This window comes from Symphodus melops, assembly GCF_947650265.1.
Source record: "Symphodus melops genome assembly, chromosome: 8".
Lineage (NCBI taxonomy): Eukaryota > Metazoa > Chordata > Actinopteri > Labriformes > Labridae > Symphodus > Symphodus melops.
Window position 1 is genome coordinate 5,515,932 of NC_136698.1, and position 16,636 is coordinate 5,532,567.

The window sequence follows — 16,636 nt, forward strand, 5'->3', positions numbered from 1 at the left end:
TCTTTTTGAATACATGCAGAGCCTTTGCAAGAATCCGGCAGTTGTGTTTTAGCATGACACTGAACCACAAGTATGATGTTGAATCAAGTCTTCTGCAGTATTCATCTGATGTGTAAACTTTCATCAACGTGAGCCATCTGAGTCTAAGGAGTCTTATTGTGCGGAGTCAAGTCTTTAATAATTTCCTCGACACTGTGAACAGTGATTTTGGAGCCTCATCTGAGGACCAAGCAGCTGACAGTAACCCCCAGCTACTAAACTTGAATACTCACAGCCTTATGCTGTGAGTTGTTGTTGAAATGTGCTATACAAATAAACTTGCCTTGCCTTATGCTGCAACCTAAAATAGGCTACTTTAGAAGAACTTCAATACATGCACAGATGCAGATTATAGCCCTTGAATTGTTATTTGCAGCAGAATCTTTCTTGTCTTACTCTTTGAATTTTATCCTTTATTCCTAAAAGACTGCTGGTGTTTGACATTTTAAATCTGACGCCTGCAGAGCGCTGTTGGAGCATTCGTTGACGGCATTTGGAATAATTTGTAAAATCTTTTCCAGGGTGTTTGACTGAACAAGTCTGTGACTTTTAAACTTCATCATTTGCACATTTTACTGCACTTACGTAATAAATAGCCGGAGATAAATATAGGAAAAGTATTGACCTTGTTGGTGGTAGAGCAGCAGCCGTCCCTTCTCCAGCACCAGGGTGAGGCTGTGATCTCTCTGTCCCTCTGTATGCAGCAAAGTCCCAGAATTCCTCAGGGTTTTAAACTTCAGAGAGATGACCTCCATTTCCGTCCAGCTCGGCCTAACACTCAGCCTGTAGATCAGGCTGCTGCTGCCATCGAAGTTGGCCACGTCAGAAACTAAAGAAAAGCAAAGAGTGGGAGAAGAGAGAAGTAGGTTCATCAGACTAACGACACAAATTCAAGTATGATCAATTATTCCCTCAAACTTGACTTCCAACATTTCTAAATCTTAATATAAGAATACGTTGTTTTTAAAATCAGCATTACATGGAAATGGTACTCACAAAAAATCAAGAGAAAATGGACTCACTGTATCTGCATCCATATATCTCCAGTCTGAGTCCAATCCTCCCGGTGGGGTTCCAGTCCAGAGGAATCAGGCGCAGATAGCGAGCTATCACCGGCTGTTCCAATTTATACTGGACCACAGAGTCTGCATTACTGTTACCTGGAAAAGCCTGAAAAAGACCGAACATTAGTCAATGTACTTTGCCTATTTTTTGCATCAAGACACCCGGGTTTTCAAATTTGACTACAGCAGTAAAGATCTGAAGGCAAAACACTTAAAGTAATGAGTTTCTCAAGTACACTAAAAAGGAACAGGGGATCTGTTTTTTTTTTTATTTTATTTTTTTAAACGTTCATATTCAAGCTGCTCAATAAGGAATTTATCTATCTATCTATCTATCTATCTATCTATCTATCTATCTATCTATCTATCTATCTATCTATCTATCTATCTATCTATCTATCTATCTATCTATCTATCTATCTATTCTCTTTAGAAGTTTTGCAACCATCCTGGAAACAAATGGATATAACAATCTATCGACAAAATCTAGCAGTGGCAGAACGTTGATAAAAGTTGATGAAAGCCATGTAAAGGAACAGGGACAGTTTCCTGGGATTGATTGATTGATTTTTATTGTTAAAATCCAACATCTATCCATTCCCTGAGTGGCAACAAAATGTCAACAGCCTGCTACAGAAATAGATTTGGTATCCAAAGGTATCTAATGTGTGTAGTTTTCTTATAACCTAAAGCTTTACTTTATACAAACAATGATAGGTGGATGTTGCTAACTATCATCTCAGGTCACGAAAGTCGCTGAACCTATTTCTAAATAAAATGGAAAAATATCTGATAAATGTAGTGGTTTTCTGTGCTGTTAAATTGACTAGCAGGTTGCCCATAACGTCTATACTCCAGTGGAATGTATTTTTCTTTTTTTTCTCTCGTAAATTCTATTTGTGAGATAACAAAACAAGCAATACAAAGAGAGTTGCTGTTTGGGTCTTTACAGTTTATTGTGTTAGCATGTCCAGTCTTATGATTAGAACATATCTATTCGAGTCAATACTGAAGAGTCAGAAACAAATGGAAAATAAAACAAACAAACCAAAACAAAGAGCAGGAGAGAAAAAATAAATAACACAGTGGAATGTATTTTCTAATGAATGTGTTTGCACTAATTAGAAAGTATTGATCTCTAAGCTTAGTGTACTTTGTTATTCAGCTTTTTACTTTTCTCCTTCATTGATTAATTTGTGATGGCCTATTTAAAGGAGAGTTATTTTCTTTATGTTCCTGCAGAGAATATGGCAGGATGTAATGATTGGAAAAGTGGTTATTCTAAATGACCTGTTTCATTACAATTCCCTGCCTTATTCTTCCTCCAGAAATGTGTGCTTTCAAACACGGAGCGAGCTAGTTAACACATTATTCTAATTGCTTGAGTCTGACTAATAAACAACAGCCAAGATGTTGAACCCCTGGAAAACGAATGGGTGACGTCACAATGGCTGAGCCCATGCAGTCAAACCACTTCTCTTGTGAACAAGTTCTCACGACCCTACTTTCCTTCTGTCTTTCATCTCTCAGTCTTTCTAAATACAGGAACCACAGAGGGAAGCCGCAAAGCTTATCAAGCCATGCCCAAACCTGAGATTCTTACCCAATACAACAAAATCACAACTGCAATCGACCATATTCATCCCCTCACACTAGACCCCTTCGTAGCCCATCCTTAAGCAAATTGATGTGAAAGCCCCTAACCAATTCAGTATACAACCTTTTATTCTGTTCAAAGAAGTGTTTCTCTCAAAAAGAAGAAGAAAAAAAAGGTCAAATGTGCAGAAAAACTCTCTCTAACCCCCTGGTCTTTGTGCATTTTCAAACTTTGAGCTCGGAGAGGCCATTGATCCTGACTGCTAATAACATCTCTCCCTCTCTCTGTCCTGTGATCAATAACTCTGGGACCTATTCTGTCTCTGTACCAGGCCTCTCTTAAAGAGACTAATAGCCTCTATTTTCCCAATCAGCTTCCTGTGAGAAGCTTGTGGTTGATACACAAGAAGCCCACAGAGCATCGCATGCATCGTGATGAAAGAAAGAAAAGCAGCTTTTATGTTCCATGCATGCTTTGTTGAGGACTGTCTTGATGTCTTGAGAGTGTATGTCATGCTAAATGTGTGTCTGTGCGTTTAGTGTGTACTGATGAGGCTGAATGAGTGAAATTGGCTTCCCTGGTGCAGCATAATTGTGATTTCAGCACCATCTTTGGTGCTTTCAAGGGCTGAACCGGCTGGGCAGCCAAGCGTTGAGCCCAAGAAATGACTCCGTTTCCTGCTGAGGAGGCTGAATTAAGAGGCATCTCATTTACCTCAGCGTGCATGTTGTGAAATGTGAGCAGCCTTTGACAACACCTCAGTCAAGGAGAGAAATATAGTCAAGGAGAGAGTTTGGGCCCCAGATAGCCTCAGGTTTAACTTGTGTGCCCCATATGCAGAGGCAATCCAACACCGTTATTTTATTTCAAGATGCAGCAGTTATCATGATGAAAAAGGGGTCTGAAGAAGAGCCCAGTGTTGTTTGACTGAACTCTAAGTAGTAAGGAATGTGTTCAGGATATTAGTGTTTGTTTCAGCCATGTCTTAAACTTGTATAACTGTGGACTGTCTGATCAATAAAATAATAAGCTGAAGAACTTCCTGCAGCTACTGAGAAAAAGTAAATGATTTTTTTTTGCAACATTCATTTAGGATTGATTAATGCACTGTTCAAAAAGCTGTACTTGTTTTGTTTTTTTTTTGTTTTTTTTTACATTTATAGAATCAGTCTTAATATGCATTCTTATTGCCCTTTTGTCAACAATGTGATAAATACATGGAGATTAAGATATTACCAAATTCAGATTTCATTCCAAAGATATGGAGATAAGTGCTTGGTAAGTGCACAACCAGCCACACTCACATTCACACCTGGGTAATTTACAGTCACAGATTGTTTGGTGTGTGGGAGGAAGCAGAGGCCCTGTCCAATGGGGATTCAAACCAAGAACCTTCTCAATGTGAGGCAACAGCTCCAACCATTGCACCAGCAAGTAAGCCCCATTGCTTGTCTTTTTAGGGACAACTCAGTGAACCTGAGGCCGACAGCTGTTTCTTCAGTCAAAACTGCTACTTTACAGGCACTGTAAGAAGGCCTGACTAATATAGAGCTCTAAAAGTACTCAGAGAGCTCATCTGGGTTTATTAGCTCTAATGCTGAGTGTCAAATGAACACGTTTTTAAGCTGTGGGAAGTCAAACTCTGTCCCCTCTTTCTGACTATCCGGCTTCACAGATTTTTCATCCTTCACTGAAAACCGCATCCTGTCAAATCAGAATCAAAAGCTATTCTCCGGGCTGAAGACGGGCGTATTGTCTTCCATTAAGAGGTCGCCTGACTGCCTCTGAATCAAATCTATTGTTGCTCAATCGTAGGAGGCAGACATGTCTTCCTGTCAATGTGACACGTAGGAGTTTGCTGGGTGGTGATCAGTCACTCTGTAGTCAAGGATTCTCTCCGTCTTTACTGAGACATGGAACATGTGAGAAATATGCAAAAAGCTAAAAAATAAGGATTTTTGGAGAGAAAAAGAAAACTTGGGAATGTGCAGATATAAAGGAAAGGAGACGGATGTGTTCGTCTTTTTAAATTCTTACCCAGTCTGCAGGGGTACTTCATACATGAGCTACTTCTAAATAAATATTTAGTCACCACACATGTTTCAGGTAGTCTTCAGGCACTCCACTGACACTCTCATCAAGTCTGATTCACAGCGCCGGAGCTGGCGTGCGTTCCATCAGCCTGTTGATGGACACGTGTGCTGCTGCAAGAATCAAAGCTGCAACTTCTTGCGCGCCAGGCAGTCTTTCGAACAACAGCTCCAGTCTCCTGTCGTCCAAGGTTTAACTGTTTGACAGCAGCTCTGTGCAGCTGAGAGAGAGCCCTGCCCAGGTTCCTTTCATTGTTCCATCCATTATTAATAAAGAGTGAAAGGCTCCAGGCGAGCCGGCATGATGCTGCAGGCAGTACCAGTCCCCACAGAAATGTAAATTATGTCTGTGACAGTGAGGCCAAATGGGTTTTAACTTCAATCAACCCACAGTTTAAGCTGAGCTCTGTCCCCAGCTCTCTACATATTATTTACAATACATGATGTTGATTTAAATGTGTATTATTTATATAACTCAAACTGATTCACTGCAGGATATTTAAGAGATACTTTAAAGAGCTCTCTTCTTCAACTAAAGACTTGATATTGTTTGCGATGTTATTTTCCCAGCAGTGAGTCCTTTTTTTATTAATTTGGTTTCAAAGTGAAACATTTTTTAAACAGACCTTCGTACTACACTAATGGATCCTCCAACAGACCCAAAATGAGGTTAGATTTACTAATTTATTTTTTTTAACAACTTGTTCTGATTGGCTGATCATGGCAAGGATTTCTTAAATATCAAGTTGGTCTTCTTAAATCAGTGTATCTACCAAGTCGCCATGCTCGAGATAATAGAATGCTATATATATGCATCTTTCATACAGTTACATTTTCCTTTTAGTATGAATGTAGTTTGAATGAACACACATTTAGCCATTCTTTACATGTTTAAAAATTCCCCAAAACGTTCCAACACTTGTTTTGCTTGATAGTAAATCTTAATAAATGTAGTTCTCCCTTCTCTCCATGGGAGATTTGGTTCTGTGAGAACTTTTACAAGCAATCTTTCATCAATCAAACTAATCATCTCACCCCAAAAGATTCTTATTTTGTCAAGTTTACAGGAAGAAGTTGATATGTTAGTTGAATTGCGGGTTTTGAAAGCAGCGTTCTCTATTGCTGATGTGTGTCCTATATTTCAATTAACTAGATGCATTCTTTCAGGGTACAGGATGTGCTGATTTTTCACACTTAAGTCAATTTGTACGAGTGCTAAAACACCTTTGGGCTTACTCCTAACTTTAACTCAAATCAAGTTTTCAATAGTTTAACATTTAATTGGACTTTAATTTAAATTGGTATTCTGTATCCAATATCTTTGCACACTAATTCAATGCATCCTTGTCTCCTAGATATTATGCTGATATACAGTTCATTTGTTTTCCAAATTAGGTCTAGCAGGATAGAATAATTGCTGCATGAATTATTTTCACTGGCAATGTTTTTCGAATGAAAGACATGCTCAGAGCAGCAGAAGGTTAGTTTGAGTGAAGGGTTTTCATTTTGTATAATGCATTTTATGCTTTTTGAATTTCTCAACGTTTAATAAGGACAGCTCTTCTTTTTCTTGAATCTTAAAGAAGTGCTGCAGAGATTGATGGCCATTTTGTTATGAGTAGATTCTTTTGTAGACTTCCTAAAAACACTGTTGGACAAAGCTTTCTTGAATTGATTTTCAAACATTTTGCTCTTGAAGGTGTGATTTAACCATAATTTAGTGTTTATACTGATTAGTGCAGGAGACTTACTCCTAAGCTGTCTTCCTGCCGGTGTTGTCTCCAGTTGTGTCCTGTGTCGCTGAACATTAACAGGTAAGCCGTCAGCCAATCGGAGCTGCCGTAGCGTCCCTGTGTGGCGACAGCTGTGATCTTGGTCCTTCTTCCCAGATCCACCTCCAACCACTGGTACCTGTCTGAGACGAGAGGAGACCAACCTCCAGCTCCTGCACAGAGGACAGAGACACAGAGACTATGCTTTAATGATCAGAATCGTGTGTGTGTGTGTGTGTGTGTGTGTGTGTGTGTGTGTGTGTATGCATCTGAGTGATGGAGAAACAGAGGCTGGGAGAGGTGACAAAGCAGAGAGCGAGGATCGAGAGACAAATTGTCCAAGTGAAATGTGATTCATTACATTTTAATCTATTTGAAATGAAAGTCTTAAAGTGTGAATTTATAGTCTGGAGTCGACGCTCCGTGCTCAGATTTTGTAAAATGGAGGATAATAAATCTCACAGAGTGCGTATGAATGCAAACTGCTAGTTTATATGTTGGAGTAATGTTCAGAGATGAGGAGTGTGCAGATGTCAGGATTTCCAAAGAGAAGGGTAATGATGGGAATAAGCTAATGCTTGGTATAATGAGTCAGCACATTTAAAGTTAAATACGTCTTCTAAGTTAAAATGCTACAAAATATGTTCAACTTTAATCCACGTCTGTGTTTAAGTCCATTTACACGCCGAACAACTTAAAACCCTGCAATATGTCAGACTTCATGACGATAAATAATAAATCCTCATAATTAAAGACATTACATCGGATTCATGTGGGTCACAAACACTTGAAGGAAATGGATTTGACCGTGTAATCTAAAACTGTCAGATGATTCTCCCAAGCTAAGTGTCAGGATGTGTCCCGACACAGAGTGTATCTACTGCGAGTTTTACAGGACATGCTGAGAAATCATTGAACAGCTTGTTCATTTACATGTTCACATAGATAAGGGCTACATCTCAGAGCCGAAATGTTTTCCTTTTCAAAAGTGATTTGCAAAAGGTGACGTCCCTCCTATGTTTTTCAGGGTAACATGCTCCCTTTGTGTCCAGGCGACAGCTGTTGAAGCAGCTGGAGCCGGCATCCAGGAGTGTATGAGATTAAGTCCCTCTGTGTTCATAATGAGGTCAAAAATAAGCAACCACATCACAAGTGTATAACATGCACCAAAGTAAAGGTGAATAGTTCAGTTAAACACATTAACTTATAATTCCTCATTGGAACAAAGGGACAACCTCCCGTGCTAAAAAATGTGAAAGAGCAAAATAATGTAGTACCTTGAATGTCCACTTGAGGCTTGCTTTAAAAGTCTCAGAAACACATTAGGTCCCTCATTAAAATGCCATGTTTAATCCAGGTCTTTTGGTCTTTATATCACTATAAGGCCAAGAGTAATGAATTATTTTGCATAATTAGGGGCAGGCTGATTAGGAGTCGGCTGATGTGCTGCAGGTGGATGTGTATAGCTGCCATGGCGCTAAAACCCCACCACATGTCCACCCATTGATCAAAAGGGAGTAGGGTCAGCGTGTCAAACATGGCGATCCTCATCGTTGGGCTTCAAAACATCACTGAGACTACGTCCATGTTTTAAACAGTCTATGATTGGAGAACAGGTACCAAAGTTTGAAAGACACAAAAGCAGAAACATCGCAGGCTTCAAAAAGTATTTATTTAAGATACTTTTTTCCCCCCTTTTTTTCCTTTCTGAAAAACGACAATTTAGTCTGAATTTTAAAGAAAAATAGATTCATTACAATTACAAACTCCTTGTTTTTTAAATGTGTTCCAATTCACATAAGCAGCCAGGCATATATACAGTAAATATTTCATAAAGCTACAAACATTTTGATTCTGTTAATTTTTTATAACACCCATGTGTAAGTGTTTTAATCTTTTAACTTGTTTTGAGGGAGTACATTTGTTACCTTGATTTCACCTCTATTTTCTTGGAAAAATGTGTTTGCTGCTTAAAGACAACACTGTTCCCCAGGTTCTAAAGCAGGGGTCGTCGACTACACTTGTACCAGGGAAAGATTTCTTCTTCACTGACACTATGAGGGCGGGACTGTAAAAACCTGACAGCTGTTATGGTAACACTGATGAGGAAAGTCATTTCTAACATTGTCCAAATGCTAGTATTTTAGCCTTGTGATTTTATTTTTTATGTTTTGTGTTTGTTCATAAACAACAGATGATTTATATTCTGGAGGCCGGATGGGAAGCTTTGGTAGCCCATGGGCCGCCAGCTGATGAAAGCTGTTCTAAAGTAAACACACAACTTGAGAGACAACTTTACTTCTGTTATGATGAAGTTATGAAACTAATGGGCAAAAAAAACATGTCTCTGGCGATAAGTCTGTTAAATATGTGGATAAAGAAATTAGTACTAAGTGATATTTGTGAAGAAGGGACCTAAACCATATATTCACTAGGATAAAGTTTTAAAATGTGGTACCCAACCGGATCTTATTACTTACAATTAAAGTGAAATTAAACTGACTCATTTCAGAAAAATATGGAAAACTGAGCGTTATAAATTGTGTTAAAATGCTCAGCTTAAATGAATCTTCTGGCCCAGTCATCATTTTAAGCAGAGAAATAAATGTGTATGGTATTTAAAAGTGACAGCTCAGCAAAAAGCCAGGCAAGTAATAAAATGCCCCAATTTGAAAAAAGAAGAGGTCACGGTTCTGAATTAACCTCTCAGAGGAGTCCAAAATAGGAAACAAATCAGACTCCCACATGACTTCACATTTTATGAACTCAACCCTGGGACAAACCAGACTCTGCATTCAGGGGATGTGCTTCTATTCAGAACATCTAACCTGTTGCTGGAAGTCAGAGGGTCAAGGGAGGCGAGGGAGAAAATACGAGACAGCGGAGGCGAACAGTGAGATAGAGGGAGACTTTAAACGGTATCTAACTTTGCAGGAAGACATCGGTAGAATCACCCAGCTGCAATTTTATTTCTACTCTAGAAGCTGCAGGCATCAACTATTCAAAATAAGGTGCGTGTGTTTGTGTGTGTGTGCGTGTAAGTGAGGGATAGAGAGCTATGATAGAACCTGATTATGAAGAAACATTGGAGGTGATGGAAAGGGCTGCCACAAGATAAGAACACTTTGAATACTGAGAGGGGCGTGTGTGTGTGTGTGTGTGTGTGTGTGTGTGTGTGTGTGTGTGTGTGTGTGTGTGTGTGTGTGCGTGTGTGGTACAGAAAAAGTGCTGAGTCAGAAAAAAGCAAATCCATGGTACCTGAACAGCAGATGGAGGGATTACACCCCCATAGAGCCAATGCACATACCACTCACTCACACACACACACACTCACTGCATGCATGATAAGACTGACAGACTAAGTCGCACTTGAGAGTGTTGCCAAGGTGATGTCATGCTGACACAAGGCCAACACAAATCAATACAGCAACTGTTCAGGCATTCAGCCTGAAGTGGCTCATCACTATCTATTATGCTGCTTTCCACTTCAATAGAAAATGATTGACACAACACAGGAACGTTGTTTCACGTTGTGTGCTGTTGAACATGTGTGCTGTATTTGTGGCACCTGATGCTATTCAGCTTGAAGCTGGGTTGTGTCATTGATAGCTGATGTTTTTAATAGCAGACATCTTAGTTTGATGCAGCAGAAAGGAACAGATGAACTATCAATAAAATATATATTTTTTATTAATGCTAGAGTTGATGCTTTTCTTTGTCATATAAGATACTGTGTTTAATGTGTCATCATTTCTATTTGTGAGTCAACACAACATTTAGACATTATTGTCTGAATGACTGTAATCGATTAGATGTGGTGTATCTGGTTTATACGACTAATTTGCCATCAACTATGTCACATTTATTATGAATCCAACTTGTTATGGATTAACGATCAGCATGTGAACAGTAGTTTCAGTATACATGGCACTGTCAGGCCACGGCTTAGTGGCTTTATTCACTCAGCAGACGCTTGCATCAAAAGCGACATAGATTCGAGAGTAAGTACAACACAAGTACTTAATGTGTGTGGAACCATCTCAAAGACAAATGTACCTGACATGCCAAAGCTTGTCATGTTAGCCACATTTTTTCTTCTACATAGAGACCTTTTAGTGGTGGCATCTTTTATTTCTCACAAACAAAAGTCTATACGCTTTAATATTGAAATAAAAGATGAATGATTTCCATGAAGCTTCTTTGGCAGCTGCACCAAAAAGCTTGCGATGTCAATATAAAACACAATATATGGTCGCCAATACCAAAAAATGTTCTGAATTTAACTTGTTTGTTCATATACTCAATGTAATTAGATTTACAGGCAATTCATAGATTCTGAGGTCATCACATTTCCTCTCACTTCGGTCTTTTTCTCCCACGGCAGCAGTGTCAGAGCAGTGCTGTCTGCTCGTTAGGACAGCGGCTAAAGGCCACCGCTAATAAGTACCTCTATAACAGACAAGAGCACTGACAGCACAACAGGAGAGAGCTGACACCCTGACCTTTACTCATTACAGCTGGACGTGAGGGAAAAGAACAAGGAAGAAAGAACGAGAGTGAAAAGATTGACAGAAAAAGGGAGACAGAGGCAGGTGAACTGACATCTACAGGGTGGTAGAGGAGAAATAAGGAAGTGAGGGAGAAAAACAGAGAGAGGAAGATAAGCCGAAAAAGAACAATAGTGTGCACGTTAAATTCTCTAGAAAGAAATTACTAACTTCCATCCAAATCAATCCAACCTGTTTGATGACCAAGACAAAAGTTTCTATCATGCATGCCTGTCACTTCTGATCCAGTACATATCCTTGAATTCTCCACAAAGCTGTCAATAACGACACCAAAGCATTTTCTCACTAGGGCAGTAATTGAGGTTAAAAACAGGTTAGGAACGTTTTCTCACTGCTCTGCTGGACATTTAAATTAGCACATTACCACAAAGATTAAGCCGACAACGAGGACACGACTTTTGAGGTCAGTCATATCAGAGGACCAATCGAAAAAACAACTCTGAGGGCAGGAGTGGTCAGGGGTTGCAAAAGTGGGCTTGAGGGTTATCAATAAGTGTGTGAATAAATCTTCTGTCTACACTAAGAATAAGACTTTGAATTTTTTTAGACACTGAAATCTTAAAGTTGGTAAATATTTCCTGTTTTGAATATGGGCCAAACATTATAGTTAAAGGTCTCTCTCACAGTAAGCTTTAGAGGGTGACCTTGTTGTTGAAGGATGTGTACTTGCTGGTGGACGGGAGACCGTGCAGTAGAAATCAATACACATTTGATTAGTACATGGTTGCTCAAGAGAAACAGATTTTAAAATAAACCTTGAGAAATTGCAGCATTGAGTGCAAATTGTTTTATTATTGAAATTAATTCACCAAGAGTCCAATAAAAACAAATAGTTTCTCTGCAAAAAGGTCAATCCTCTGCTTATGTATGTGTGTGTGTGTGTGTGTGTGTGTGTGAGTGTGGCTTTTACATCAAGTCCCTCATAAATACAGTATATGTATGTATGTGTATATGTGCATTTTCTTAATGTGTCATTGCTGCAAGTCATACATTGATCTTTTTTGGCTAGCTTTAAAGCTTCAAAGGGAATTTTATTTTGGATGTTTCGATGATTTTGGATGTTTGTGTTCGAAAAAAGGCCATGGACGTGTGGCATGGAGGTTGGATTATGACGGTTTTATGTTGACAGTATAGAAACGATAGAAAATCAACAAGCTCATTTCCCACAGCAGTCGTGATCGTGACCAGATCGGGCCCATCACAAGCCACAAGTGTCTGAAAAGTGTCCCTGATTAAAGACCACAATCGTCGTGGTTAACATCCTCTTGATTAAAAGATGAATCTGTACTTACAAGGGGAAACTCTGTATGCCACTGGGATCTGTTTTAGCTTTGAGCAGATCCTAAATGAATCAGCAAAGTGCTTCTTATTTTATGTGAAAACAATGGATGTCAAGATTCATCTTGTTGAACCAGATTTCCTCAAAATAGTGCCATTCTTTAGTAGTCCAATGCACACAACTAAAGCTTTTGTTGCAGGAGAAACAATAATCCTGGTTAAAAGGAGTAAAACACCACATACATATTTAATACACTTCCTGTAGAGTTATGATGTCAGTCTATTATGTAGCTGACGCAGATATCCTCCTACAACTTAAATATCATTTACTAGTAAGGATTTGGTTGGTTTACTGTAGCAAACCAAACTGACCGCTTAGTGAAAAAGGGGCCAATGACATTAAACAACAGATGCAAAAATCAGAAAGAGCTGGTTTAAAGGAAAAGAAGAGCATCACAGATGTTTTAGGTCTCATTGATTAAGTGTCCCATATTGTCCTGTATCCTGTATATATTCTTAAATGTTGAATGAGCTATAGGTACATCCCTATGATTGACAGGAAGCCATTGTTACAACTTTGTAACCAAACATAGCCAGCCCTAAAGTGTGCTATTTAGTCAATTGTATTTCAATTAGGACCATTATTTGTGAGCTGTGGCGAAGTAAGTAACAGGTCAATTTTCTTTCTGAAGAGTTGCCCCCTGCTGGCCAATTGAAACTATTTTATTGGCATCATTTAAACCAAAGGCTACATCCACTTCTTGTATGAGGTCTATGAATTTTAAGTTACAGATGGATGTATGACTAGCTGGAGCAATCCAAACTCCCTGTCTTTAACTGCAGACTGTTTTGTAAGTAATGTAGACATGACCACAGAGAAACCTTTCAGTCTCATCAACCAGCTTGCCTTACACCACACAAAGCTGTAAAAAAAAAAACACATCTCGCACATTATTTCTATCCTTTCTGTTCTAATTGTTAGATCCAAAGTGTTCACCAAAGAGTCGCCTGAGAAATAAGGACTGACACAGTGCTCATCAGGGCAATGGCTTCAGAAGAGGGAGCAGATGTGTGCGCTAAATAACAGTTATGTTGCACTGATGTAATCTTGTTCCATTGACAGAGAGATGAAACACTAAAGGGGACACAAAGACAAAGACAGGAGACATGGTGAAAAGGATACAAGCAATTATAAGAGGAAAAATGACTTGCACTGAGTGGGTCTGAAAGAAAGGCCGTAAGACACCACCAAGCACTGAGATGGAGAATATTAACAGGTGACCATTTAAAAAGTGGGCTTCAATGGATTTCAGAAGGCTTTAAACTGACTGAAGCTGAAAGTCACATAGTTGCAGTGGATTTTAGGTAAAGCTTAACATGATGCTCTGAAGGCAATTTTAGAAAATGCACAGATAAGTATGATTACATAAATGACTTAGCAACAGAGCAAACAACCAATCAATCTCATGGGGAGCTGGTTTAACCAAAGGACACTGGAAGCTAATGACACCAGTTTCAAGGGTCTCAGCAAACATCAGCAGAGTCAAAGTAGGACAGGCCCCTGGAGATACCAGCTTTGGAGAATTGCAACTAAATGTGGTCGGCAGGTGGAGGTTGTATTGAAAGGATGTCAAGTAATGGGACTTAGACTAACAGGGAGTTTATAAAGGAGAACAAATCAATGAAGGCTGCAGTATGCATAGTGGTTATTCATAAGACCTTCGTGCATTAAAGCTGATGGCAGCATCATACAGAAGCAACAAGTTACGAGAGAGAAACTACCACATGGGAAAGCAGTAATGTGTCTTCCAAAATAATCTCTTTAAACTGAGAAAACATTAAACAAAGAAGTGCACATCAACGTCTTTTTAGAGCTTCTTTCCTGGCAATAAAATAGATGCAGGTATTAAACTAGAAACAGAAAAAAGACCTAGCAGACCTGAACAACTGGTAGAATGAAGATATGAAATTACTGTAGGCTTATCTGCAATGCAATTTAAAGGTCCCTTAATCCAATGTAACAAAAGAATGTGAGACACCTCTGTTTGGCATTGCCGATCATTATCTGTTTGACTTATGATTGACTTATGAGGTGGTTTTATGTTTGTGGAAACAAGAAAAAAAATATTGTGCATTATTTGGTTTCGTCACTTCTCTAGTTGAAGCCGCCTCAATGTTGTTTTTTCCCCAAATATAATTGTAAGACATTGTCAAACCAATAGGATAATGTGAAAGTCATTGTGGCTTGTACTAATGAATCTACAGAGACATGTAACTTGGATCTGCAACTCCCCTGCTTTGGTTCACTCTCACCCCAGCAATATGTTCCATTTTTTGGCTTCAGTCGGCGGCTAAAGAGCTCTTAAAACCAATTGTGCACTTACTGCTCAGAACCACAATGGCAGACAAACATAATTAGCTCCTATCTGGAGAAGCTGCAGAGCCTGTAATTTCCCCTTAGGAATTGGTAGAAACCAAAACAAAAGCTAAAAGGCACTGAGTCTTACAAAGACTTACATTCATCAGTAAAGTAGTAATTCCTCAAGTCATAACCGTTGACTATCAAACAAATTGTTCTTCTTTCACAGCTTACGATTGTCAACGAAATACAAAGACAATGGATAAAACCCAGAGCGATATCAGGCCATACATCAAATAAAGAAAAATACATTTGATTAATGTTATTGTTCATTTTTACTTCCCCTTAGTTGGCTCTAAACATGGAGTTTATCGTACACCTTTATTGTGATCCCAGCTAATTTATCAGATCATTTGTTGATTTATTTGATTGAAAGCGCTGTTTGACATTTAGCCACAGACTTAGCAAGGCACTGCTCAAACACTCCACCATGAGTGTGATGTCACCAGAAAATGTTGAATATGGTCTATGTCAAAGGTTTTTCAAAGTCAGATGTTGCATTAAAAGTATCATACAGACAGGACAGAATTGTCACTGTTGCAAGAGGCTCTTTCGCGAGAAATCAATTTACTTAATATACATTTTTATGTTGTGTTTTGATTTTAATCAGTATTTACCATTGTTTTGCAAGATATACATTTAATCTATGTGACAGCCAATAACTGTTAATAGTAAAGAAAAGTCACATCATAAAAATCTAAGTTTATTTTGGGGCTGTTCATGGATTCAAGATTTAGGCTTATATCAAGAAATGGACTGAGGGATGTAGAAGAAATACAATACAAACAAATGAAAGGTGAGAGTCCTCTAGTAGCATTTTCTCAAAGAATCTGATCATATTTTCCCCAGTAATTAGATTTATGTAAAGTGACTGCTCCAGACTTTGGGTGGAGGTGCTGTAGAATTTAATCATGTCAGTTGTTTAAGAGCAGCATTAAGCGGGCACCTGGAGACACAGAGGGGGCACATAAACATCACACAAAGATCAATACCTCATTCTTTGGTCCCCTCCACCTATAGTTTAACCTACAGCCCCCTGCTAATGTTTCAATCCCCACTTTAAATCCAAATTAGCACTTACAGACAATGATTACTGGCGATTGATGAAGTGTTTCAAGCCTATTTCAGCCTAATTACAATGCTTCTAATATGCAATTAGCAGTATGGCCCAGTGAAAAACAAAGACCCTTTAGATGTTAAATACTGCCATTAACATTTGCCAGTAAATGTTAAATGCTGTCATTAACATTTGGCTATAAGATGGAATGAAGTTAACTCAATGTTTTCTTGGCAGCTCACATGGGGCTGAGTCAAATTACATTTACTGCACAAGGCAGACTTCACAATACAAGGAGGACAACAAAAGACTGACAGATAGGGTGATGACTGGGGAGGGTGGAAAAAGAGAAAAATACGTTGCATAGAAACTTGGGGACAGAACAAAGAGACTAAATTCAAGCTGTACAATCAGACACAGATAGGAAAAACCTCCAAAGTCTGCATAGTGAGTATGAATACAGTAATTAGTTCATGGACACATTTGAGATATTGTGAATCATACATTTATATCTGTTAAATGTCAGATCCATCCAAGTAAGTGGGAATGTTTTTCAAGTAACTGAATATATTGAAGAGATGGCAGTCACAGCACCTACACTCTTCAATTCACCTCCAACAAGTCTGGAAAGTGAAGGGCTCTACCGCACAGTCTCCATTATTACCAATGAAAGGAGAAGCAGGCTGACAGTTGTGAAGACTGCCCCTAACGCTGAACTGACCAAATTCACATCACATAAAGACTGTTAAAGC

The 16,636-nt window shown here is 38.8% G+C and overlaps 1 protein-coding gene across 3 annotated transcripts in view; it reads right to left on the reverse strand.

Moving 5' to 3' along the window:
* Positions 1 to 16,636, reverse strand: part of LOC306827720 (contactin-associated protein-like 4) — a 97,390-nt gene that overhangs the window by 60,001 nt on the left and 20,753 nt on the right. For all 3 annotated transcript variants that reach the window (XM_079349728.1, XM_079349727.1, XM_079349726.1), the window contains exons 3-5: positions 6,542 to 6,735; positions 1,062 to 1,209; positions 665 to 868 (exon numbers count right to left, since the gene is read on the reverse strand). In XM_079349728.1, the coding sequence (XP_079205854.1) occupies positions 665 to 868; positions 1,062 to 1,209; positions 6,542 to 6,735 (546 nt within the window). The remainder of the gene's footprint in view (positions 1 to 664; positions 869 to 1,061; positions 1,210 to 6,541; positions 6,736 to 16,636) is intronic.